At 45.3% G+C, this 25,066-nt stretch overlaps 1 protein-coding gene across 1 annotated transcript in view; it reads right to left on the reverse strand.

The window, feature by feature from the left end:
• Positions 1-228: 228 nt before the first annotated feature.
• LOC124547172 (beta-glucuronidase-like) overlaps positions 229-25,066 on the reverse strand; it is a 94,126-nt gene continuing 69,288 nt past the window's right edge. Inside the window, exons 10-12 of the mRNA XM_047125090.1 lie at positions 23,949-24,125; positions 9,322-9,460; positions 229-1,546 (exon numbers count right to left, since the gene is read on the reverse strand). Coding sequence (XP_046981046.1) covers positions 1,347-1,546; positions 9,322-9,460; positions 23,949-24,125 — 516 coding nt within the window. The 3' untranslated portion in view covers positions 229-1,346. The remainder of the gene's footprint in view (positions 1,547-9,321; positions 9,461-23,948; positions 24,126-25,066) is intronic.

The raw sequence follows: 25,066 nt of genomic DNA on the forward strand, positions 1-25,066 counted from the left end.
CAGTACAGCAATTTTTAACCTCAAAACGAATTTCGGTACTACCACAGCCACCTTATTCACCAGATATCGCTCTGTGCCACTTTTTTCTATTTCCAAGAGTCAAAACGGCAGTCAAGGGACACCATTTCCAAACAACACAAGATGTCCAAAAAGCTGTGACGAGGGTCTTGGAGGATATTACAGAACATGAGTTCCAGAAATGTTACCATCAGTGGCAGAAGCGCTGGAAAAAGTGTGTGCAATCAGAGGGGAACTACTTTGAAGGAGACAACACTAAACTTGACTAAAACGGTAAGCAACATTTTTTTTCACATCAGTCTCATTACTTTATTGTCGCACCTCGTATAAGCATATCTTCTTGTTGACGGTCAGATACTGATGCTGTCTTCCAACATATGTGCAAAACTCCCATACATCACAGTCCACACATTTCAGATCATGTATTCCAGCTCTGCTCAAGTATTCAGCAGTATTTCTTTCCCTAGCTTACACACTTTTGGTACAATATCTTCATCAACTGCCAACTAGATGCTAAAGAGTTTCACCTAACAGGTGAATACCTCTATTCTTTGGGCCTAACTGGGCATCCTTATACAGTGACGTGATAGTAAAAAAATGAAAACAAATTCTGTAGTTACGGTAACATACAAGTTATCCATGTCTCATTTCTGCGAGACATAAAAATATCGATGATTTTCCCACTGTGGTTAAATCTACATTAACGTTCCATATAGCCCAACAATATTTTCAGAGACAGAGTCAGGGAACATTCTGACAAGCACGTCAGCTGAATTGATTCCCTGTTAGAACTGTAAATGTGAAATAGTTGCAGCAGGGAACTACATGGCTTGTGAATGATGCAGCAGTTAAAAAAAAAGTAAGAAAAAAGCAAGAAAAAAAAAACGACTGCTATTGTCAATGAACACAGGTCACATATGAAAATCTATGAAGTAATTACTTCTTCTTCTTCTTCTTCTTCTTTCACTGACAGTGGGATAAGTCGATGGGATTTTGATCAATCGTTCTTGGGAATGAGTGTCGACTAGAGTGGTTTATAATTAAAAAAAAAAAGTCACAATTCTTTCTGTAGAACTATCATGACGAAGTCCACAGCATTGTTTGTCCGTGAAGGGACAACAGATACTGGCTTCTGAAAGTTAATATCACTTGAAAGTACAGGTTTCCACAGCAAGGCAGCAGTATGCAGCATGTGATACATAGCGGCCAGTTAACTGAGGACACTGCTCCGGTCTCACCACCTGGCGCACGGCGTGTTCGCAGGGTTGTCCGTATTGCTTCTGGACGGAACAAGGGACGGCTGTCGGCTGTCTGTGGCTGCACTCAGCTCACAGCTCGCGGCGCACTGCATTGGCAGAGTCTTTCGGGGGAGCATCGATGACGTAGCGGCGGGTGTCCGCGGGTGGCTGTGCTCCGTCGAGTCGCTCCGCCAGCGACCAGTAGCGCTTGCGCACCAGATGCGCTGCCGACTTGGGCTGGCGCGCCCGAGTGAAGATACCCTTCTTGTTACCGCCGACCCTCGTGTACGCTGCGAAAGAAATATCTTGATGAAAAACGCAATAAACGAGCTGGATTTTAGTTTTCTACATCTGCATGCAATTTTCATTGGATGGTAATTGTTAATTACACTCCTGGAAATTGAAATAAGAACACCGTGAATTCATTGTCCCAGGAAGGGGAAACTTTATTGACACATTCCTGGGGTCAGATACATCACATGATCACACTGACAGAACCACAGGCACATAGACACAGGTAACAGAGCATGCACAATGTCGGCACTAGTACAGTGTATATCCACCTTTCGCAGCAATGCAGGCTGCTATTCTCCCATGGAGACGATCGTAGAGATGATGGATGTAGTCCTGTGGAACGGCTTGCCATGCCATTTCCACCTGGCGCCTCAGTTGGACCAGCGTTCGTGCTGGACGTGCAGACCGCGTGAGACGACGCTTCATCCAGTCCCAAACATGCTCAATGGGGGACAGATCCGGAGATCTTGCTGGCCAGGGTAGTTGACTTACACCTTCTAGAGCACGTTGGGTGGCACGGGATACATGCGGACGTGCATTGTCCTGTTGGAACAGCAAGTTCCCTTGCCGGTCTAGGAATGGTAGAACGATGGGTTCGATGACGGTTTGGATGTACCGCGCACTATTCAGTGTCCCCTCGACGATCACCAGTGGTGTACGGCCAGTGTAGGAGATCGCTCCCCACACCATGATGCCCGGTGTTGGCCCTGTGTGCCTCGGTCGTATGCAGTCCTGATTGTGGCGCTCACCTGCACGGCGCCAAACACGCATACGACCATCATTGGCACCAAGGCAGAAGCGACTCTCATCGCTGAAGACGACACGTCTCCATTCGTCCCTCCATTCACGCCTGTCGCGACACCACTGGAGGCGGGCTGCACGATGTTGGGGCGTGAGCGGAAGACGGCCTAACGGTGTGCGGGACCGCAGCCCAGCTTCATGGAGACGGTTGCGAATGGTCCTCGCCGGTACCCCAGGAGCAACAGTGTCCCTAATTTGCTGGGAAGTGGCGGTGCGGTCCCCTACGGCACTGCGTAGGATCCTACGGTCTTGGCGTGCATCCGTGCGTCGCTGCGGTCCGGTCCCAGGTCGACGGGCACGTGCACCTTCCGCCGACCACTGGCGACAACATCGATGTACTGTGGAGACCTCACGCCCCACGTGTTGAGCAATTCGGCGGTACGTCCACCCGGCCTCCCGCATGCCCACTATACGCCCTCGCTCAAAGTCCGTCAACTGCACATACGGTTCACGTCCACGCTGTCGCGGCATGCTACCAGTGTTAAAGACTGCGATGGAGCTCCGTATGCCACGGCAAACCGGCTGACACTGACGGCGGCGGTGCACAAATGCTGCGCAGCTAGCGCCATTCGACGGCCAACACCGCGGTTCCTGGTGTGTCCGCTGTGCCGTGCGTGTGATCATTGCTTGTACAGCGCTCTCGCAGTGTCCGGAGCAAGTATGGTGGGTCTGACACACCGGTGTCAATGTGTTCTTTTTTCCATTTCCAGGAGTGTATTATGTAGTCGGCAAGTGAACACAAGCCAACAGAAACTGCTGCACATTTAAGAATGCAGAAATCCTGTCACATACAATTCCAAAAACTTACAATCGAAAGAAACCTCCATATACAGGATGAACCGTAACTCCACTGAAAAACTTCCAGATTTTGTTTAGGAACCGGTGTGGTCGAGCGGTTCTAGGCGCTTCAGTCTGGAACCGCGCGGCCGCTACGGTCGCAGGTTCGAATCCTGCCTCGGGCATGGATGTGTGTCATGCCCTTAGGTTAGTTATGTTTAAGTAGTTCTAAGTTCTAGGGGACTGATGACCTCAGATGTTGAATCCCATAGTGGTCAGAGCCATTTGAACTATTTTTTGTTTAGGGATGTCTTCAGAGTATATTGGTATAAGGGACCCACGATTTCCAGCAGCTCGTTACAGAGTCATAATGTAATTATGATTTATTAGAATTGTCACCACAATCACTCGTTTCTGTAAAAATACCTTCACAGCAACATGGAAGCCTGTAATACGCAATAACGTGGCCAACACGTACAACACAGAGAAATGCCGCAACCCTCATATGAAACACGTACACTTTTATTGTGCTACCTGTTTCAGTTGCAAACCATCAACTGGTACGCAACTGTAACAAAAACACATTACGAACTACGATAGTGGAAATTTAGGAATGCAGCTAATGACACACATTGACAAGAATACGTCAGTCATGTTCAGTTGAAAAATAACATTACAGAAGGTCCAAAGAAGAGCGGCAAGATTAGTGACTGGTACATTTAGCCATCGCGAGAGGGTTACAAATCTCACAGAAAGTTTGAAGTGGGACATTCTTGCAGACAGACGTCGCGCTAAACAAAAGGGCCTGCTCACTGAATTCCGAAATCCGATCTTCACCGAGGATGTAGAGCATATATTATTACCATCAACTTTCAAATCACGCAATGATCACCATTCAAAAGATAAAGGAAATAAGAGCTCGTACTGAGGCGTTCAGTCGTTTTTCCCTCGCGCGATCCGCGAGTGGAACAGAGGGGGGAATATGACTTTGGCGCGAATTGTGCCCTCCGCTACACACTGCTTGGTGGCTAGCGGAGTGTATATGTAGATGTAGAACCTGACTGACGTATTTTTGTCAATGGAAATTTGTGGTAAGTTCCTATGCGACCAAACTGCTGAGGTCATTGGTCCCTAGGCTTACACACTACTTAATCTAATTTAAATTAACTTACGCTAAGGACAAAACACACACCCATGCCAGAGGGAGGACTTGAACCTCTTACGGGGGAGAGCCGCGCGAAACATGGCAAGGCGCCCTAGACCGCGCGGCTACCCAGGGCGGCTTTTGTCAATGACTGTTTCTATTTTGGTAACATGTAACGTGATATTGTTAAGAGTTCCGTATCAGATGATGGTTTGTAACTGAAACCGGCAGTACAATAGAAGGACCAAACACAGCTTTGTGTTATGAATTTTGTGAAACTTTCTGCGCTGTTGACTACTGATTGAAGAAAACTTACACTTTTATCACAGCGTGTTTAGTCTGTTCTGCTAGTGTACAGCGCAGCACGTAACCAATGCACAAATTTTTCCGGCACAGATTATATTCAGCAGTTCAGATGAGCAGTATTTAACGCAAACTTGAGGTTGGTGGAGAGGTCATTACTGTTGTCGACAGCAGATATTGTGTGCAGTTGGAAACAAGACACACGGCGCATACCATCGACAGTTGCAGTGTTGTTCACTGTTATCAGTGCACTGCGGATACAGAGATAATAGCGACAAGAAAACAAACTAAATGCAATAACTCTGGAACCAGGTGCCGAAGATAGTGGGTTTGCTGTATCAAAAACCAACTGAGCATTCCCGAACAACCCGTGAAAGTTCGTCGGTGCATTTCTGGTTCGCCCCGCATATTGCAAAGCGTTACACTGCGCTACAAGACCACACTGACGGAGTGGCGAGATAGGTCCCCGCCAAGGTGAAGGTCATAAGCAAAATACATTTTGTTTTACTTTCAATATTTTTAGAAAGTTTATACAAGTCTTAACTCACTTCCAGAATGAGATTTTCACTCTGCAGCGGAGTGTGCGCTGATATGAAACTTCCTGGCAGATTAAAACTGTGTGCCCGACCGAGACTCGAACTCGGGACCTTTGCCTTTCGCGGGCAGGTGCTCGCCCGCGAAAGGCAAAGGTCCCGAGTTCGAGTCTCGGTCGGGCACACAGTTTTAATCTGCCAGGAAGTTTCTTAACTCACTTACTACAGTAATACAATTAATTTGGCGTGTGAAGTATTTTTAATGTATATAGTCTATTTTAATAATGTTTTTCAATAATTCTTAATTTTTATGAACCATACTTACAAAATTATGAAACTGGCTAAACCCACGTATGAAATAATTTCAGAGAGTTGGTTTTACGTGACGGGATTGTGTTGCAGCTTTGCGTGTTCTGCGCAGGATCACCTCTGTACTGTTCCGTTACACTATACAGTGACTTAATATTTAGTACAGTAAATAAGCTACCGCATAAAAAACAACATAAATAGATTAAAATGCGTGGGCGCACGCACACTCAGTGTTATTTTGCTAACTCGCCAATTAAATTCACAAAAACATCGTATTGTTTTGCCTGTCTGCGACTTAGCGCCTCCTATACGTGGTAGGTAGCAGTCTATTCTTTCCATATTGTTACTACTTTCTGGACTTTCCACTGTTTAAACATCATTTTGTTTCAAATGGCAAGCTATATTAATGTCCTACAAAATGTAACCTTCGAGAAACTAAGGTAGGAATTAGAATAGATACGTGTATAGGCCTAATTTTCGTTGAGTAATTGTTCCATAAAACATAACTCACTGATACTGATATAGACCTACATATGCTGAAAAATGAATAGATAACGAGAAAAGTTAGTTATATGCATAATCAGACGGAATCCAATCCTCAACATTTAGTTTGCAAATACAGTCGGTCTTAGGGCACCAAAACACAAAATAATAAAGATGATCATTCGTCGATAAAGTAGCACATATACCTTTCTCCCATGTGAAACTGAATTCTCCAGCTAGGAAGGCAACGTGCCGGAGGAAGATTTTGCGATCATTTGCGTAGAGTTTATAACGAGTTATTTCCCTGCATTAAATCTCACTCACACTTTTACATGGGTTTTAAAATCGTGATCTTTGGAAACACTTTCCGAAAGCGAGGCGCGACGTAACTCCGATCGATAGCATCATGCATCATCTCGCCCCCTCAAAACAACCCCTCATTCACAGAGGCTTGAAGTTACTTCTCTCCTATGTAACATGTGGTGTCACCGCCAGACACCACACTTGCTAGGTGGTAGCTTAAATCGGCCGCGGTCCATTTAGTACATGTCAGACCCGCGTGTCGCCACTGTGTGATCGCAGACCGAGCGCCACCACAAGGCAGGTCTCGAGATACGGGATAGCTCTCGCCCCAGTTGTACGACGACTTTGCTAGCGACTACACTGACGAAGCCTTTCTCTCATTTGCCGAGAGACTGTTAGAATAGCCTTCAGCTAAGTCCATGGCTACGACCTAGCAAGGCGCCATTAACCGTATCTGAAGAGAGTCTTATTTGTATTATCAACAGCGATGTACCACAACATGGAATAAAGTTAAGTACTTGAGGAGCTGCATACTTTTCTTATTAGAATTCACTACTTATCCTGTTCCAGAATTCACGCCCGTCTGCGTTAGATAGCGTGCATTTAGGCCGCCTCTATCTACAAGGTGTTGGCACATTTACCAACACATCATAACATCGTAGAAGCGGACATTCTTATAAGAATTGGCACAGGGGAACGGGGTTGACCATGAGCAAAGTACAAAGCTACGCACTGCGTGTTGCGGGCGTGGACCCTAGCGTCAGTTGCTTTTAGCACAGCCAGCTCTACGTTGCTCCCTCTCTCATGTTAGTGAAGCAAACCAGCTCTTCGTTCATGTTTTCTGTCAGACTACTTCAAACGTTGTATACAAAGAAGCTTTAGAAGTAAAAAATAAATTACAAGCGTACGAAGTCTCTAACACAGCTGTAAATAAATACCCGGATAACTCCGAGTTTCTCTGCTAATATAATTACTCGTAAGCCCCATCCATGGCTTAATGGCAGCGTAGACGATTTTCACGTAGTGGAACTGGGCTCGATTGCTGGTGACATAACCAATTGAAACTGACACTCCCATCGCTGAACTAGCATCAGATGAAAATATTTGCAACAAGATTATTTGTTTATTTACGACTTTGCAGTAAGGATTCCATTGTTATATCTACAGTGTGGATCACAATTAATAGCCGAACTGACAGTGCGAAAGTATACGATGACGGAAGCAAAAACGTCCCAGTAAACATGCTAATAAGCCATTTGTGAATGTGTTGTTACGAGCTGTCGCTTACTTCAGTATGAAAAATAGACCTACGTAGTACAAATGTAGCCGCGCGGGACTAGCCGAGCGGTCTTAGGCGCTGCAGTCATGGACTGTGCGGCTGATCCCGGCGGAGGTTCGAGTCCTCCCTCGGGCATGGGTGTGTGTGTTTGTCCTTAGGATAATTTAGGTTAAGTAGTGTGTAAGCTTAGGGACTGATGACCTTAGCAGTTAAGTCCCATAAGATTTCACACACATTTGAACATTTTTAGTACGAATGTATCTGAGATGTAAACTTTGCGTTCAAGTCCCCATCTAACTGGGCTCAAATCTGACCCATGGCGTACCTTATCTTGCACAACGTGGGGGATTGTAATACATACATGATATTTTTCTAATGATCCGAGGCAGGCAACGTCTGTTTCCTGGCCTCGAGGAGCACAAGGCATCAATCAATCATCTGCATTCTTCTCTCTAGGACCGTATCAAAAGAGAAGTGTACGGCACTCCAGTTGATACGGTTGAGGAAATGGAGCAGCAATCGTACAGTGTTGGCAAATTTACGTGATAATTTGGAGGTATTTAAAAGAATTTGTAATCCACTGCAGAGACAGGAGCAGTATTGTCTCCATATGTGAGAGCATGTGAAGACGCGTGGAAATACCCGTGGAACACCCACCTTTAACAGGTAAAAGTGTAGAGTAAATTGTGACATTCTAAAGCAGTATCGTACTACTTGTTGAGGTAGGTATTGGGTCAAATTTGAGTCCAATTACATCGAAAACTATACATTTGAAATACGTTTATATTTCGAAGACAGTATCGGTACTGAGGTAAGTGGCAGCTCATAAGCACACACTCGCAACTATTTCCGAAAAGATTCGTTTGCAGACACATGTTTACTGGAATGTTTTTACTTCTGCTATCGTATAAATTCTCCAGTGTCAGTTTTTGCTGCTACTTATGATATACTCTGTATATAAATTATTGTAGTATGCACGCAACACGAGTTACCATCTAAGTATGATTAGCCTACATGGAGCAGTGTTGTCAAATTTACGTGATAATTTGGGGGTATTTAAAAGAATGCGTAATCCACTGCATCCGATGCAGGATTAAAATCCCACGAATTGAATTCGGCTCATCTTGGGAAGTTCGTAGACGGCTTAAACTACTTTTGTCAATTAACTGATTTTTCATTACCTGGGACGCTCTTGTGACCGTCCACAACTTAGACTCATCAATCACCACTTAAAACTGGAATCTATAGGCCCTGGCGGGGGAACCGCACACAAATATGGTAAGTTTGACTATCACGATTATTAAAAGTAATCAGTGACTGTAATGCTTAACTTTCCAGGTGTTTTGGAATAAAAGGCTACGTAATTTCGTTTCTGCAGTTGCCTGCGGGAGCACGGCGCACTCAGGTGAAATAACGAACCGAGTAATTTTTTTGCTCTATGCTGTAAACGGCAATTCGTCGGAGTACAGCCAGATCAGTCCGGAGAAGAAACTTCAACATCTGAGTCGAGAAGTTGGAGTCGACAAGATGTAATGACTATGCACAAGAAAAAGTTACATGATTGAAACTAGCCACGAAGTCTTCTGTCTCATTATATGTTATGATCCATTAAAGCAATTTTACGAGTCAATTTCTAGAGAAGTCTTTACATAAAATATGACACATGCAGAATAAAAAAAATCATGAAGGTTTGTAAATGAAGAAATAGTATGGGCGCAAATTAATGCCACTTTTGTTAAGATGTCAAAAACAAAATTAGAAACTTGACTACTGTTCTGCTGTTTATGATTTAGATTCATGGGTGTTAGTTATGATTTAGGCTTTAGATAGATAACTTACTTTGTGCAGTTTTGAAATCTGCAAAATTCCATATCATTTCTCCGATGAAATAACCCTTTTCTCTGAGGATGTCGAATGCTTTGAAATGTTCCGAGAACAGCACTTCTTGGTATTCTTCAGACCATATGTATTCAGGTTCCTGTAAAAACGAAAATTACCAGTTAATACTTCAAGAGAAGAAACGTGAAGGCATGTGTATTGCGAATCCTGTATCTGTGTACAATAATTAGGATGCTGGCGGAAATAATGACGGAATACTGTGAGACTATTGTAGAGACGTAGTGGTTTTCCTTATACACTCCTGGAAATTGAAATAAGAACACCGTGAATTCATTGTCCCAAGAAGGGGAAACTTTATTGACACATTCCTGGGGTCAGATACATCATATGATCACACTGACAGAACCACAGGCACATAGACACAGGCAACAGAGCATGCACAATGTCGGCACTAGTACAGTGTATATCCACCTTTCGCAGCAATGCAGGCTGCTATTCTCCCATGGAGACGATCGTAGAGATGCTGGATGTAGTCCTGTGGAACGGCTTGCCATGCCATTTCCACCTGGTGCCTCAGTTGGACCAGCGTTCGTGCTGGACGTACAGACCGCGTGAGACGACGCTTCATCCAGTCCCAAACATGCTCAATGGGGGACAGATCCGGAGATCTTGCTGGCCAGGGTAGTTGACGTACACCTTCTAGAGCACGTTGGGTGGCACGGGATACATGGGGACGTGCATTGTCCTGTTGGAACAGCAAGTTCCCTTGCCGGTCTAGGAATGGTAGAACGATGGGTTCGATGACGGTCTGGATGTACCGTGCACTATTCAGTGTCCCCTCGACGATCACCAGTGGTGTACGGCAAGTGTAGGAGATCGCTCCCCACACCATGATGCCGGGTGTTGGCCCTGTGTGCCTCGGTCGTATGCAGTCCTGGTTGTGGCGCTCACCTGCACGGCGCCAAACACGCATACGACCATCATTGGCACCAAGGCAGAAGCGACTCTCATCGCTGAAGACGACACGTCTCCATTCGTCCCTCCATTCACGCCTGTCGCGACACCACTGGAGACGGGCTGCACGATGTTGGGGCGTGAGCGGAAGACGGCCTAACGGTGTGCCCAGCTTCATGGAGACGGTTGCGAATGGTCCTCGCCGATACCCCAGGAGCAACAGTGTCCCTAATTTGCTGGGAAGTGGCGGTGCGGTCCCCTACGGCACTGCGTAGGATCCTACGGTCTTGGCGTGCATCCGTGCGTCGCTGCGGTCCGGTCCCAGGTCGACGGGCACGTGCACCTTCCGCCGACCACTGGCGACAACATCTATGTGCTGTGGAGACTTCACGCCCCACGTGTTGAGGAATTCGGCGGTACGTCCACCCGGCCTCCCGCATGCCCACTATACGCCCTCGCTCAAAGTCCGTCAACTGCACATACGGTTCACGTCCACGCTGTCGCGGCATGCTACCAGTGTTAAAGACTGCGATGGAGCTCCGTACGCCACGGCAAACTGGCTGACACTGACGGCGGCGGTGCACAAATGCTGCGCAGCTAGCGCCATTCGGCGGCCAACACCGCAGTTCCTGGTGTGTCCGCTGTGCCGTGCGTGTGATCATTGCTTGTACAGCCCTCTCGCAGTGTCCGGAGCAAGTATGGTGGGTCTGACACACCGGTGTCAATGTGTTCTTTTTTCCATTTCCAGGAGTGTAGTAAAATCTGTTTGCGTGATTTAAAATTTATTTGTTCATTTTTTAAAAACCAGGAATTAAAAGTAACTATGGTAATAAATACAATAATATTTTGAAGGAGTTAACGATTTAGTTCTCTGCTTGCGTAATTTGATGTGCACGAGAGACGAACAGTTGGTAGTAATTACGACGACGAAGGTCAAAGCAAAAAAAAAAAAAAAATTGTGGTGATACTGGGTTGTGTAATAATAACTGAATATCAATAACGGCAGATGATATTCAGAATGACAAAGATGACTATAGACGGAAGGAAAAGAGAATAAATACAGCCTCTGCAACTTCACGAGATGAAGGCTTCTGTCGTAATAAGATGCACACTGTCAGCTAAAGCTGGAAGGTGTTAGGAAATAGTTTAGAGTAACTGGAGAAATCGAGAAACAACACTTTTTCTGCGGTTGTCTGGAATGGGGATTTTACTGGTGGAAATAAGTAATCGCATCGTGATTCTGAGACAGGGTGACAGCTCTTGAGAGAAACGAAAAAAAAAGAGGAGGAACTAACATTTTGTTGGAGTTACTAGAGACGCAACATTGGCTCGGGTGGGAAAGGAAATGGTTGTGGTCCGTTTAAGGATACGGCTGGTCGTATGAAAACAAACTTCACATCTGGATGGCTCGATGGCGATTTAAAGGTCCCTCATGCAAAATTTAAGTCCGTGACCTCAACAAGTGTACTACTTTCAGGTCTACTCTCTCGTGCATTCATTCATACGTCATGTAACCCACGATTAATAGAAGAAATGCGCAACTGCACTGCACGCAAGCACATATCGCCAGCCTGAGACATAAAGAGAAAGTCCGTCTAAAAAAAATGTTTCCGTAGTCCAGCGACTCCACAAAATTTTTTCTATGTTTCTGCAATCCATGGTCAGTGCTATTCTGTAAACTATAACTGTTTTCAGCCTGGCTCTAGAGATCATCTTGTAATACATCTGTATTGTAGAGGCAATTTGTGGTAAGTTCGATGGTTCCTCTTCTGCGCATTTACTTTTTAGAGAAAGTGAATGACACAAGAGCGCTCGCACGAAATCCATTTGAAAATCAGAAGACTGATATCAGGTTCTCCAATTCCAATCACCAAGAGACACTGTAAGATGACAGCTACAGTCGTAATTATAGTTTTGTTTGCAGGTAAATACTATATTTAGTTTAATATTCTTTCTCACGCTTTCTGTTGGAAAGGTGCGCACTGACCGACTTTGATATGGGCGTGAACCTGACCCTGGTGTGAGGGTAACTTAACATGTGGTGTCCCAAAAGGAGCAGTGCGGCATCAACTACATCTACGTCTACAGGGGCATGATTTTTGCTCGTAATTTTCGACTCCTTCGTTTCCGGACCAGGGACACTTACCTCAAATCGATATATTTGTCCGCGTCCTTTGTCCTTTAAAGTTTGTAACATCATCACAGTATCATCTTGCATATACGTACATTTAGAGACGCCTGCGTCTATAGCTTTGACCTTCTGTAGCTTCGTTGGATGACTCTTCCGGACATGTGTTCCCATGTAAAACTAATCTACTACGTCCCCTCTACAACCTCTAACATAAATTGTGGAACACCCTACATATGTGTGGTGTTGGACGTATCCGATAGAACAGTCACGACAGATACATATGTATGTAGTAACATGTTTTCAACGGGACTCTGTATCCACTATGCAGCTAACTATTTTCTTTGAAAAATAGCAATGTAATCAAGTAAATATCAAGCTAAGACATCAGCTAATTAATATAACTGAGGAAGCAGCAGCTGCTTTCGAAGTAGCAGCTTTATTTCTAATTTACTTAGTTGAATTTATCTGGTATATGAATGAATGGCATTAAGCAGTATCATAGTCCACTGTTAATACAGTGTCTTTCTTTAATTTGTAACACGCCCATGTCTTTGATTTTTTTCATTCCTAACGACGTGACTTATTCAACATCCCCGAAAGTTCACCTTCTCGATGGGATCCACGGAACTGAATGAATGATTAAATTAAGTCAGTGAGTTTAATGAACTCCTTTTTGGTTTGTAACTAAGTAGTAAATTGTAGAAAATGAACCATGAGTATTACCATTGTCGTTACGAATGACGTTAATATACAACTGAAGAGACAGGGAAAAGTGCAAATTTAAATCTGCACAAGACGTGAATAAAGTCGAAGAAGTCATTCTTAACGCGCCGCGTGAAAAAACGTTTCTGGGCAGTGCAGTACAGCCTGTGGTTGGGAAACTGTAGTCCCTTTGTCCATCAGCTGTCCTAATAAACTAGATGGAACAGAATACTGAGATGGGCATCTATAATAGCTCACTGGTCTGAGGAAGAGGTCCAACGCGATGGAGACAGATCTGTTTGAGTGGAGGTACCTTGCATGCTTCAAAGTGTGGATTGCATCACAGGCAACGTACAGTGATACGTCTACTTTACATTCTTTACGAGGTAGGGATTGGCTTGACACTGTGCCAATCAATGATTAAAATAATTCAGTGAGTTTCATGAACTCACTTTCGGTTTGTAGCTAAATAGTAAATTGTAGAAAATGAACCACGAGTATTACCATTGTTGTTATGAATGACGTTAGTGTACAATTTGAAGAGACAGAAAAAACGTGTAAATTTATATCTGTCGTTCCGTTCGTATAAATGTATAATACACTGAATATTAAGTTGAAAACTAAACGAGTCTGCTCGTGTAAATTATTGTACCTTGTTGCACAAGTATTTACACCGCACCAAGTAATGACAACAACCGGTAACTGTTAGAAGAACATAATTTCAGTTCTGCATAAGAAGCTAATCGCTTAATCACTCCGAATTTACCAAAACATCTAGAATATTATTTTATGCTCCAACATGCTGCCACAGCTGATCTGCAATGCTCCATAGTAATCATAAACATTATGATCTTCCGTGATGTATGTTTGTATATAAGTAAAAGTGAAGTGTAATTGTGCTGACACGTGGATGTATCCCATTTTTCATTATTTCTTTTCCGTAAGGCTATTTGCTTAAAATGAAATGGCTTCTGCAGTGTAGTCTAAATATACGGCTTTGTTACAAAAGAACAGTGTTGCAATAGTGTCATTGTGTATAAAATGTTTATGTTGTTGTGGCTCCGAAGTACTTTGGAATTATTTTGGGAATGTACCAGTTTTATGTATAGCGTTTCCAGTGAGTAATATTACGTGTGATGGATGATTAGGCATAGCCGAGAAACGTCTGATAGCCATTCACTACAAATTTTATTCTGTGTCTATCAAGCGGTATAATTAATGACAAGGTGTATCTCTGCTCTGAAAAAAAAACTTAACTACGACAAAACATTTTGAAATCCAAGCAGCTTTCTTAATGTCAGGAGCAGCGTAGTATTTCAGTGAATACCTTGGGGCTAAGTAAAAAAAATAAAAAGCTTTTTTTTTAATTTGACTAGTTTCGACCTCAGCACATCATATGGAAATTGAAGATGGCTACGAACTGTAAACATAGTCTTTTGTCCATGATGCTTTCGGGGCTATTTTTCATTTTCAGGTTTACCCTCTGGTGTTTCGGGGTTGCGCCTTTCGCCAGGCGATGCAGTGAAGACAACACTTTTACGTCAGGCAAATCTCTAAATCCGTCGAACAATAAAGTTTTTAATACAACTGCGAGGCGTTCGTTTACAGAAGCGGTGACGACGGCTCTCCATACTCCTAGTTCAGCAAGGCTTTGATTAATAGTTTGACATGCACAAAATAACTTGCCTCATAGCTGCAAAGGTGATGTGCCTAGGTGATGGACGGGGGGGGGGGGGGGGGGGGGGAGGGGGGGGGGTGCAGCGGCGACTCCGGTTGTGAACGACCAAACTGGGGGTAGGGAATGTGCAGTTAGACACCTTTATAGCTCGCATATCTTGTAAGCTACCGCTATTTTCATCCTACTCGTTATCGTTACTTAGTGACTGGAATAGCTAACGGTTCCCGCAATCTTCTCAAGTACAATTTTCAATGATATTTTGCTTCCTTGTTTGCCTCGTCCGACAAAAATTTAATGGCATTGCATATTATCACACGCACCTAATTGCAAAGAACTTTCCCTGCACGTTTGATGCGTGAAGGCTTCGGTGCTATTCGGAAAATAAGTTCCGATCGGTCGCGAAATGGAAACCGCTGTGAAGATCCGATAAAGTTTTCAGCAGATGGATTTTGTGTCTGGTACGCACGTCGATCGCGGCAAGTCGCTCTTTTCAGTTCTGAGCGTACAGTGATGCCTGGAAAATAATCTATCGCACCAAGTATGAGAGAGAGTCTGGTAAGAGATTTCCCCTGATGTCGTGCAGCCCACATAACATAACCGTGGTCACGCGTTTCGTTCTTCCTGACAGTTCTCGGCCGCACTGTGCAGGGTCAATTAAGATGCTCCTGTAGCACTTTCGATGGGAAGTGTTTGATTACCCACAGCACATCCCGTAACTGGCTCGTCCTGAGTTCCGTCTCTGCTCATATGAACCGCTGGCTATGAAGACAACGTTTTGGCACAGACAACGTGCTGTAGACGAGCGTAGAGAATTGGCGGAAAGCACAGGCGGCTGCCAGCTGTGACGAGGGTACTGAAAAGTTGATATAGCGCTACGTCAAATGTCTAAGTGGGAGTAGCGACTATGTAGAGAAATAGCTGTAAGGTGCAGCTGACTACTGGAAATAAAATATTTTTTACTTTCACACTGGTTTCCATTTCGCGATCGATCGGAACTTTCTTTCCGAATTTCTTTCCTTCGCTTACGCCACAGTCCCGCAGCGATCGCAGGGTCGGCGTGGCAATGTTAGTTTTAGGGATGGCTGGATGCCCTTCCTGCCGCCACTCTATACCCCCCCCCCCCCCCAGGTTGGAATCAGTGTACCCAACTGTCTGCGTCTAGTGTAAATCGTGAAATAGTGCAGACATGTTTCAAATGTCTGCGACGCGTGTAACTGAGGCGGAACGTGGGGACCAGCCCGGTATTCACCTAGCGGTATGTGGAAAACCGCCAAAAAACCACTTCCAGGCTGGCCAACACACCGGCCCCCGTTGTTAATCTGCCGGGCGGATTCGATCCGGGGCCGGCACGCCTACCCGAGTCCAGGAAGCAGCGCATTAGTGCTCTCGGCTAACCTGGCGGTTAACTTTCTTTCCGAATAGCCCTCATATAAACGAGGGCGCACTAAAAAGTGGTCTCCTAATTCTTTATGTGAAAACTCAAATCTTTTTAAATAAATCAAACTTTATTAACATGACACTTCTTTATTCTTCATGTCTACATATTTATTTCTCAACATAGTAATCCAACGGCGAACATTTCTCCCAACAAGAGACAAGTTTGTAGATACCGTTACTGCAAAATGTTTGAATTTGTTGACAGAGCGACAAACTCACCTTTGGTTCCACCGCTTCATCACTAAGTGAAATGCTCGAAGGTGCTCGTAAGTTTCAGCAACAGATGAAAATCGGCTGAGGCCAAGTCGAGATTGTATGGAAGACTGACTGATTGATTGAGGGGTTATGGGACTAAACAGCAAGGTCATCAGTCCCGCGATTCACACGTTACATGTGTAAGATAGTGGTTTCTACTAAAACTGGGCGGATCTAGTCAGAGATGTGAAACTATAAAGAGAGGGAGCTAAAAACACACACCATAGAAGGCATAACAGGGTAAGCCAAATGTAAAAACTAGAAAAACAGGGAAATGAAACAGTGGTCCTTTCAAGAGGATTGATCATGGGTCCCAGACCGGGAAAACACGAAGTGAGGCCCAGCCACAACCACCATGCCCCTGCTCAAGGAGTAAACAAAAACCTTATATCTGAAAATAAAAACCACGTTCACATAGGAAACTGAAGACCAGTTCAACCACCCATGAAGGATGGGGGAGGAAATACACATGGCACATTCCAGTGAGTGGAGACTGAGGCCCTGACAGTGATGTGAGATGCATTTTAGCCAGCAATCCGACCTGTGGACGGTGATCAGGAGGGAGATGTCCTTTGTTTGCAAAGAGGGACAGGGTACACAGGATGGTCAGGGACTTATCAAATGGTGATTCCATAAAAAAATGAGGAGTTGGCTCCATTGTATTTGTAGAGGGGGAATCCCCACTTCTGTGAGGAGACACTTGACAGGCGAAAGGCACCGATAGCCAGGCGCACCCCATAGTGATGAACAGGGTCAAGTAGTTTCAGAGTGGAACGGGTCTCCAAGCCATAAACTTGACACCTATAATGTAGTCTGAACAAAACAAGAGCCTGGATAATATGGAGGAGAGTAGTATGGTCTGCATGACAGGATGTGTGTGCCAGGAGGTGCAGAGCATTAAGCTTCCACATGTGAATAGTCTTAAGGTGACGAATATCAGGCAGCCATGTCAGCTTTTTATCAAAAAGAAGACCCAAGAAACGGGACCGTGCTACAACATCTAGGCACTGGCTGCGTAAATAAAGTTCTGGATTGGAATGCACTGTGGGTCAACAGCAAAAATGGATAAACCGCGTTTTGGAGGGAGAAAATGAAGCTATGGAAAGGGTCCCTGCAGAGGACCATCAGATGACATCTTGGAGGTGGTGTTCAGCAGATGCTACAAAGTGGGGGCATCGTTGACATACAACACCAGGGTAACCAGAAGCCCAAGAAAGGCTACAAGCCCACTGATGGTGGTGAAGAACAGTGTGACACTTAATACAGAACCCTGTGAGATACTGTTCTCCTGGGTCGAAGGGGTGTTAAGTGAAGTGCCAACTTGAAGCCAAAACAGCCGGTGGCATAAAAACTCGTGGATAAAGATGGAAAGGGAGCTGTGAAAGCCACAGTCATTGAGGGTAACTAAAACATGACGGCTCCAAGAGATGTCGTATACATTATATAGGCCCAAGAAGACCGCCACAAGGTGTCAGCGTTTAGAAAAAGCCTGTCGGATTGCTATTTCCAATCTTAATAAATGGACAGTTGTTGATTGACCTTCCCAGAAGCCACACTGGTATGGGGACGAAAGACCCCGAGATTCGAGTACCCAACATAATCAGAAGCTAACCGTCCTCTCTAGCAGTTTACAAATGTGCGTTTGTCGGCTAATTGGTCGGTAGCTTTCGAGAGACGTTGGGTTCTTCCTGGGCTGTACGGGGATAACTATGCTGTCTCGCCATTATGGGGGAAAGGCGGCCATGAGACAGTTGAAGATCCTGAATAGATGTTGCCTCTGCGTAACATCAAATTGTTGTATCATCTGGTTGGATGGAATCTGGGCCTGGGACTGAGTCATATGAAGAGGTAAAAGACTGACAGAATTTCCATTCAGTGAATGGTTGATTATGGACTTCAGCTTGGTGGAGGTTCAAACAGAGGAGTGTTTGTCAACTCCTCATTTCTGCAGGAGAAAGGTAACAGGAACGTATGAGGACACCAATGCTGTCTCAAAGTGTGTTGCGAGTTGTTACGCAAGGACCAATGGATCAGTACACAGAGCATCATGTGGGATAAGACCCTACACAGTTAATTGTCACTGGTGGCCCAGAAGGATACAGAGCTTGAACCAAAACGAAGATGAAGAGGCATACATCCCCAGGGAGAAAACACACCACTCGCAGCATTCCATTTTAGTCTCCTTAATAATGTAGCGAGTCTGAGTAGGGAGACATTTAAAAGCAATAAGGTTAATCTGTAAAGGGCGTCGTTTAAATCGTTCCACTGCCCGTTGGCAGTCCTGCATAGCGACTGCTACATCCTTTGTCCACCAGGGTACTGGTTGGCGTTGAGGGGGAGCCCTGGATATGGGTATAGCAGTGCCAGCGGCTTGAAGAATAGTGTCAGACACATCTTGCATGACCGCGTCACTGCAATCAAGGAGAGAGGCCCCTAAGTGCACGGCAGATGTACAGTATATAAGGTCAATTAGCTGAGTGGAATGCCCACGGTGGGGGCCCCCTCTGCCTGGCGGTGGTAGGGGAACGATAAAATCTGCGGAAAGTGGTCATTGTGACAAAGATCATCAAGGGGTGATCAGTGTAGTGAAAACAAGAGAGCAAGGGAGGAGATCGTGAGACCGACAGCAGAAAAGGTGCTATGAGGGGCACTGAAGTGGGTAGGAGAACCATCGTTGGGGAGAGAAACCAAAATCTGTAAGAAGTTAGTCAACTGGAGGACTCTTGCCTGTCTAAGTGTCACTGTCTCTCAGGGGGTGGTGTGCATTAAAATCTCCAAGAAGAAGATGTGGGGGTGGGAGTTGCTATGGTAAGGTAGGCAGTTCAACATAAGGAAGTGGCCTACCTGGAGGGAGACAGACATTGCAAGTGGTGATTGCTGGGGGTCATTTGCACTTTTACCACTATTGCTTCCAGGTTGGTTTGAAAGGGGATCCAGTCACTAATGACATAGGTGTGAACCAAAGTGCAGACTCCTCCAGCTGCTACCTCGGGGCCAGCACAGTTCTGACAGAACGCCCAATAACCATGAAACATTGGAGAGTGATCATCATAGAAGTGCGTTTCATGAAGAGCAAGACAACTCAGAATAAGAGGAGACAAGTTGTTGTATTTCCAGTAGGTGACAGTAATATCCATTGCGATTCCACTGGATTATCATGTGGCGACAGTCCAGGTTAGACATAAAAAAGCCAATTGGCAGTCATATCACCATGTCAGTGGTCGTCACTGTTGAGGACAGGGTGAGACCCATAAGAACTTGGTATGTTTCTGAGTGAGACCAAGGGGGCAAAGCCCCCTCAAGATGTCAGGGAAACCTCGTACTTCGACTTTCACTTCTTCTTCTTCTTCTTCTTCTTCTTCTTCTCCTCCTCCCTCAGAGGGGGGGGGGAGGAGGTTTTATCAGTAAGGGAATAGGTGGCATCAATGTCTGGCTCGAACAGAGAGAGAGCAGCTCTGAGCGTGGGTCTCTCATCTGGCTCGAGGCTGCAAGCTTCCTATCTTGAAAACGCGGGGAGGGAGGTTCTGAAAGGTAGCCCCCATCCCCATCAGGAGCCAAATAAGAGGATAAGGAGAAGTTCCTTGAGGGGAAGGGATGGGAGCTGCCATGGGGAAGGAAAGGGGGCAGGGTGGGGATAAGGAGGTGGGGGGAGGAGGGGAAGATGTAGCTGATGCAAGGGTAGATGAGAGATTCACAAGGTGAAGTCTGTCAAACTACTTCTGGGCTTCAAAATAGCTGAGTTGGTCAAGGATCTGTATTTCCTGGATTATTTTTTTCTATGTGTACGCTGGACACTCCAGTGAGTGGATAGAATGTAGACAAGAACACCTTACACAGTTAGCCAGTGTCGTGCAAGGGCTCCCCAGGTGAAGAGAGTGGCCACAGTGACAACAGATGTTAGTGGCATCACATTGCGAGTGCATGTGGCTGAACGTGAGGCAATGGGAGCTATGCATGTGAGTGGAATGAATGGTTTGACGTCGCATCTGTATACCATCACCTTGACGTTTTTAGGCAGGGTACCCCCCCTCAAAGGCCACGATGAAAGCGCCAGTGCATAGAGAATTTTCCTTAGGGCTTCTCGGGACACACTGGACGAAATGGACGTCACGTCGTTCCATATTAGCCCTAAGCTTGTCATTTGGCGGGAGGAGATTGTCCCTATGGAAAATTACACCCTGCGTCATGCTGAGAGACCTCTGAGGAATGATATTCGTCGAGATGTCTTCTACATGGTCGCTGGAACAGATGAAGGCCGACTGTGGTGCTAGCACAAGTTGTCTTTGTAAGGAGGGTGCCAGATTACATCTTGCTTAAGGACTCAGCTTCACCGAACTTGTCCTCAACGTTTCCAAAAGATTTATTGGCAACAAAAGTCTCCCCATCAGTCATGGTACAGACCAGCGGAAAGGACTTTGTTTCAAGCCTGCAGGCCTTGCCCTTCCTCCCATGCAGTAGCTAAGGGGGGAAACGCTGGGAAGGCAGAAACAGGAACTGAGACATAACTATCCCTGGGAAGAGTTGCGGCCGCGGACGAGCGACCAGAGAATTTAAAAAGTTTCATGTGCCAAAGGTCCGTCCTAGTAGCACCCATTCAGGCCAATGGCTCGCCTCAAGGGCGCCAACCAACCACAGCAACAGCTGCCTAGTGTAATGGTTATTGCTGGGAGTTCTGATGTCCCAAAAAGATCGGCAACAACTACTAGGTTTTCATGAAGCGTTCACAGCGCAGGTGCCAGCAATGTGATCCCTGAGGTGTCAGGGGGCTCATTGAGTTGGATACATAACAGCCCCACTACAATGACTGGCTAATGAGCTGTTGACCAAGGAAGAAGGCGAAAGGACTACTGCAGGGAGGAAGGGGAAAGGGGAAAAGGGAAAGGGAGAGGAGGAGGAGGAGGAGGAGGAGGAGGAGGAGGGGAGAGGAACACACGCCAAGGACACTAGGTAGGGAGTTCTTCCCTACTTGGCTCTCACTATAGATTTCAAATTTAGAGATCGAGATCAAACCGCTAAAGGGGATCAAAAGAAGAAAAGCCGAAAAGGAGAGGAAAAGCAAACAATGCAAAACTGGAAGACGAAACGAAATCAGGAGGATAGCCTCGCCGACATAAATAAGAGCACCAAGAGAGGGAAAGGGAGAGGCAAAAGGAAAGGAATAACGAGAGGGGGGGAGAAGAAAGGCGAGGTAAAGCAGCTTGATAAAGAAGGAAGACTTCAATAGTTAGGGGCCCGACCTTTTTGCGCAACACACACACCTACAAAAGAACTGTGAGCCCTTTGGGAGCACAATATTGAGGGTGATCGATGACACTGAGCCCAAAGCGTTGGGTTGTTGCAGAGGTCGCAGTGCTCTTGTGTTGTCTGGCACTGTTGTGTTGAAGGAGAGCATGCTCCATTTGTGGCGTTGTTTTTCGTCACCTGTCACATTGTTGTTAAGTAACCTATCACACAAATGACATTGTCAACACATGTCCAATCTCTTCTGTTTCATGTGAAGGGGGCGAACATTCGAGGCTTCCACCGTGCACATAGTTTTTTGTACTGCAGTTCTGGAATGATGGCCTATACACGCTCTCGTGATATGCCACTCTTACCTAAGAGCTGTGTCTCTGCTATCCAACGATTTTCTCTGATGAGTTCATCAATCCGATTCCAAAGGTCGTCGGCTCCCGCAAGCTGTCGGTCGCTCGAAGCTCTGTTACAAACTTAAAGGTTTGCACCACCATTTCCTTCATTACGAACCCGAAGAGCCAAACGTTGCACGTTACTGGTGTTGATACAATCGCCACCGTACACAGCTTTCATTCTTATATGGATTTCAATTGGAGGCAGGTTTTCTGCGGTTATAAACTCTAATACACTACGCTGTTTCTCACGCAACGACTTAGCTACGTTACGCAGTGCCTCGTTACACGCTAGAGTTCGGATCGCTCTAGCGACAGAAGACTGCAAGTTACGTCAGCAAACCGATATTGAGAATAGAATGAAAAATATGGAGACATTTCTTTTCAGGGCGGCTTCGTAGTAAGGAAAGAGCAAAGAGAACGGTCGATGTGCGCAGCAGGGATGAGAGGAACCAACCTTTTTAAATCAGTACCGGTATTTTGGTTCTGAAAAATCGGCATCATTCGGTATTTGTTTGGTCTCTGTTGTGGTATTTTACTAATAGTTAGTTAAAAAACCGAAATATCAATTAGCCAAAGCAGCAGTGGTAAGATTTGTTTTTAAATAAACCTTTTTTAATGAACGAGTAGTTTTTATTCGCAAAATTTCCATTGTTTTGATATATTGCTTTATCATACAAAATGGAAAAAAACGAACAGGGCTATTTTAATTCAGCGCCGATAGAAACGAGTAACAAGCACATGGCATAAGAATTGGAACAGCATTCTGCGACAATAATACCGTGTCGCATGGCCTATTACACGGTACGCGCGCACAAGCAATGTGCATGACTTGCCCCATCTGGTCTATACGGCAGTTTCTCACTGTCGTCGTCGGACATCAGTTGCATTATAGAACAGCACCATGCCTAATCTGGAAGCATTTAACGAACTGCGGTATCAATGACGTACAATACTCCATTTGCTTCAACAGATTTAAAATGGGTGGGACTACAACAAGATTGCGACGTCATATATGCAGTACGAAATACTTCATTTACGGTAAGAATAGAAAGTGGCTGATCTGTTGCCTGTGTCTACAGAATATACCTCAATCTAGTTGCAGCCTTTGAAAACGTACAAATTAACACGAAGAACTGTTCTTCAACCTCAGTTTTCACTCTTTACCACTGACAATCCGTAATGCCTATATGCGGGTACGATCCTCGATTAGAACGTAATTTCTGAGCAGAGTTTCAGAAAATTTAAATTAATAGGAGAATAATTGTGACTTTTTTGTAGAATTCAACCACTTAACCATTTTTCGAGAAAAGCAGCGAACGGCGGTCTGACTAAGTTTTATTTTATTTGATGTTTTGATTCCACTTATCTTTAAACTGAGGAAGAAGAAGTTTTTCAATCTCTATTCGATTTCTACGTTTATCACACGAAAAAATAACAATAAAAAATCGAAAAGCGGTTATTTCAGAAACCCTTTATTATGGGCGATTTGAGAATTCAGGTTAAACTGACTTTAAAGAAAAAAAATAAATAAAAAGGAAACCAATGTAACCGAAAACTGGTTGTTTCAGCGGTAACCGCCACTCCCAGTGCGCGGCTCGGCAGGCAATAATGAATTGAATCAACCACCCCTTCCGAACAATGCGATGAAATGGCCAAGTGCACTCCACGATAATGCGTTTCTACACCAGTGCCACGATATTTATGCGGGTTCTACACTTTCATTATCTAATCAAGCCACACTTACCAATTGACTTTGGTACTGGGTACTCTGTCGCTACTAGTAGAGCGCCGCAGTGAGAACTGAAGTGCTGCGCTGAATTGCGGTTACGGGCTCACTCACCAGGTGCAGGCCCTCGAGCGTGTCGGCGCCGTACTCGGTGACGAAGACGGGTTTGCCGAACCTCGCGTACCAGCCCTCCGCCTCGGCCACGACGCGCGGCACGATGGTCTCCGTGAGGCCGCCGTTGCTGTACCACGCGTTGTAACGGTTGAACGCGATGATGTCGATGAACGGTGCCTGAAAATATCGACATAATCCACTGACGTTAACGTCACAAATGTGTAGAAAATCACAGCAGTCACAAGTAGACGTCAATCAGCATGCAGCTGAAAGTCATACAAATACACTATCTGATCAAAAGTGTACGGACACGGCTATGAAATGCGAAACTGACCAGTAGGTGTCACGAGGGGGTGGGGAGTATCGCGTTGTCAGTAGAGAAGCAGTAATAGCAGAATGGGCGGTCAGGAAAGCTTAGTGACTTTGAACATGGACTATTCAGTGGATGTCACCTAAGTAACAAATCCATCAGGGACATTTCAGCCCTTCTAAAACCCCCCAAGTCGACTGTTGGTGATGTGATTGTGAAGTGTAAACGTGAAGGAACGAGAGGCAGACCTTCTGTATTGAAGGGTATGGATCATCGAGCACTGTGGGGATGGTTTTAAAAAACTCTCGTGAAATCAGTGGAAAGCATCACCCGTGAGTTACAAAGTGATGTCAGCAGTTCAGTTAGCACAGTAACTGTGCGTGGGGCACAACGGGGCACAGTGGTCGAGCAGCTCACCATAAGCCACATATTTTGTTGTTAGTGCAAAGCGACGCTTGAAGTGGCGTAAAGAGCGACGCCACTGGATTGTCAATGACTAGAATCGAGTGATTTGGAGCAATGAATCACGCTATACCATGTGGCAATCCGATGAAAGGGTTTGGGTTTGGCGAATGCATGGGAAACGCTATCTGCATTCATGTGTAGTGCCAACAGTGAAGTATGTAGGAGCTGGTACTGTTATGGTATGGAAGTGTTTTTCGTAGTCCCGTTATGGTCCTCTTACTGCGGTTAAGGAAACGCTAAATGCGGTGGGATATGAACTGTACTACATACAGTAGAGGGACAGTTCGACAAGATGGTGGTTGGTATCAGCTTGATAGTGCACCTTGTCAAAGTGGCAGTGAGG

The sequence above is a fragment of the Schistocerca americana genome, chromosome 1 (genome assembly GCF_021461395.2).
Source record: "Schistocerca americana isolate TAMUIC-IGC-003095 chromosome 1, iqSchAmer2.1, whole genome shotgun sequence".
Lineage (NCBI taxonomy): Eukaryota > Metazoa > Arthropoda > Insecta > Orthoptera > Acrididae > Schistocerca > Schistocerca americana.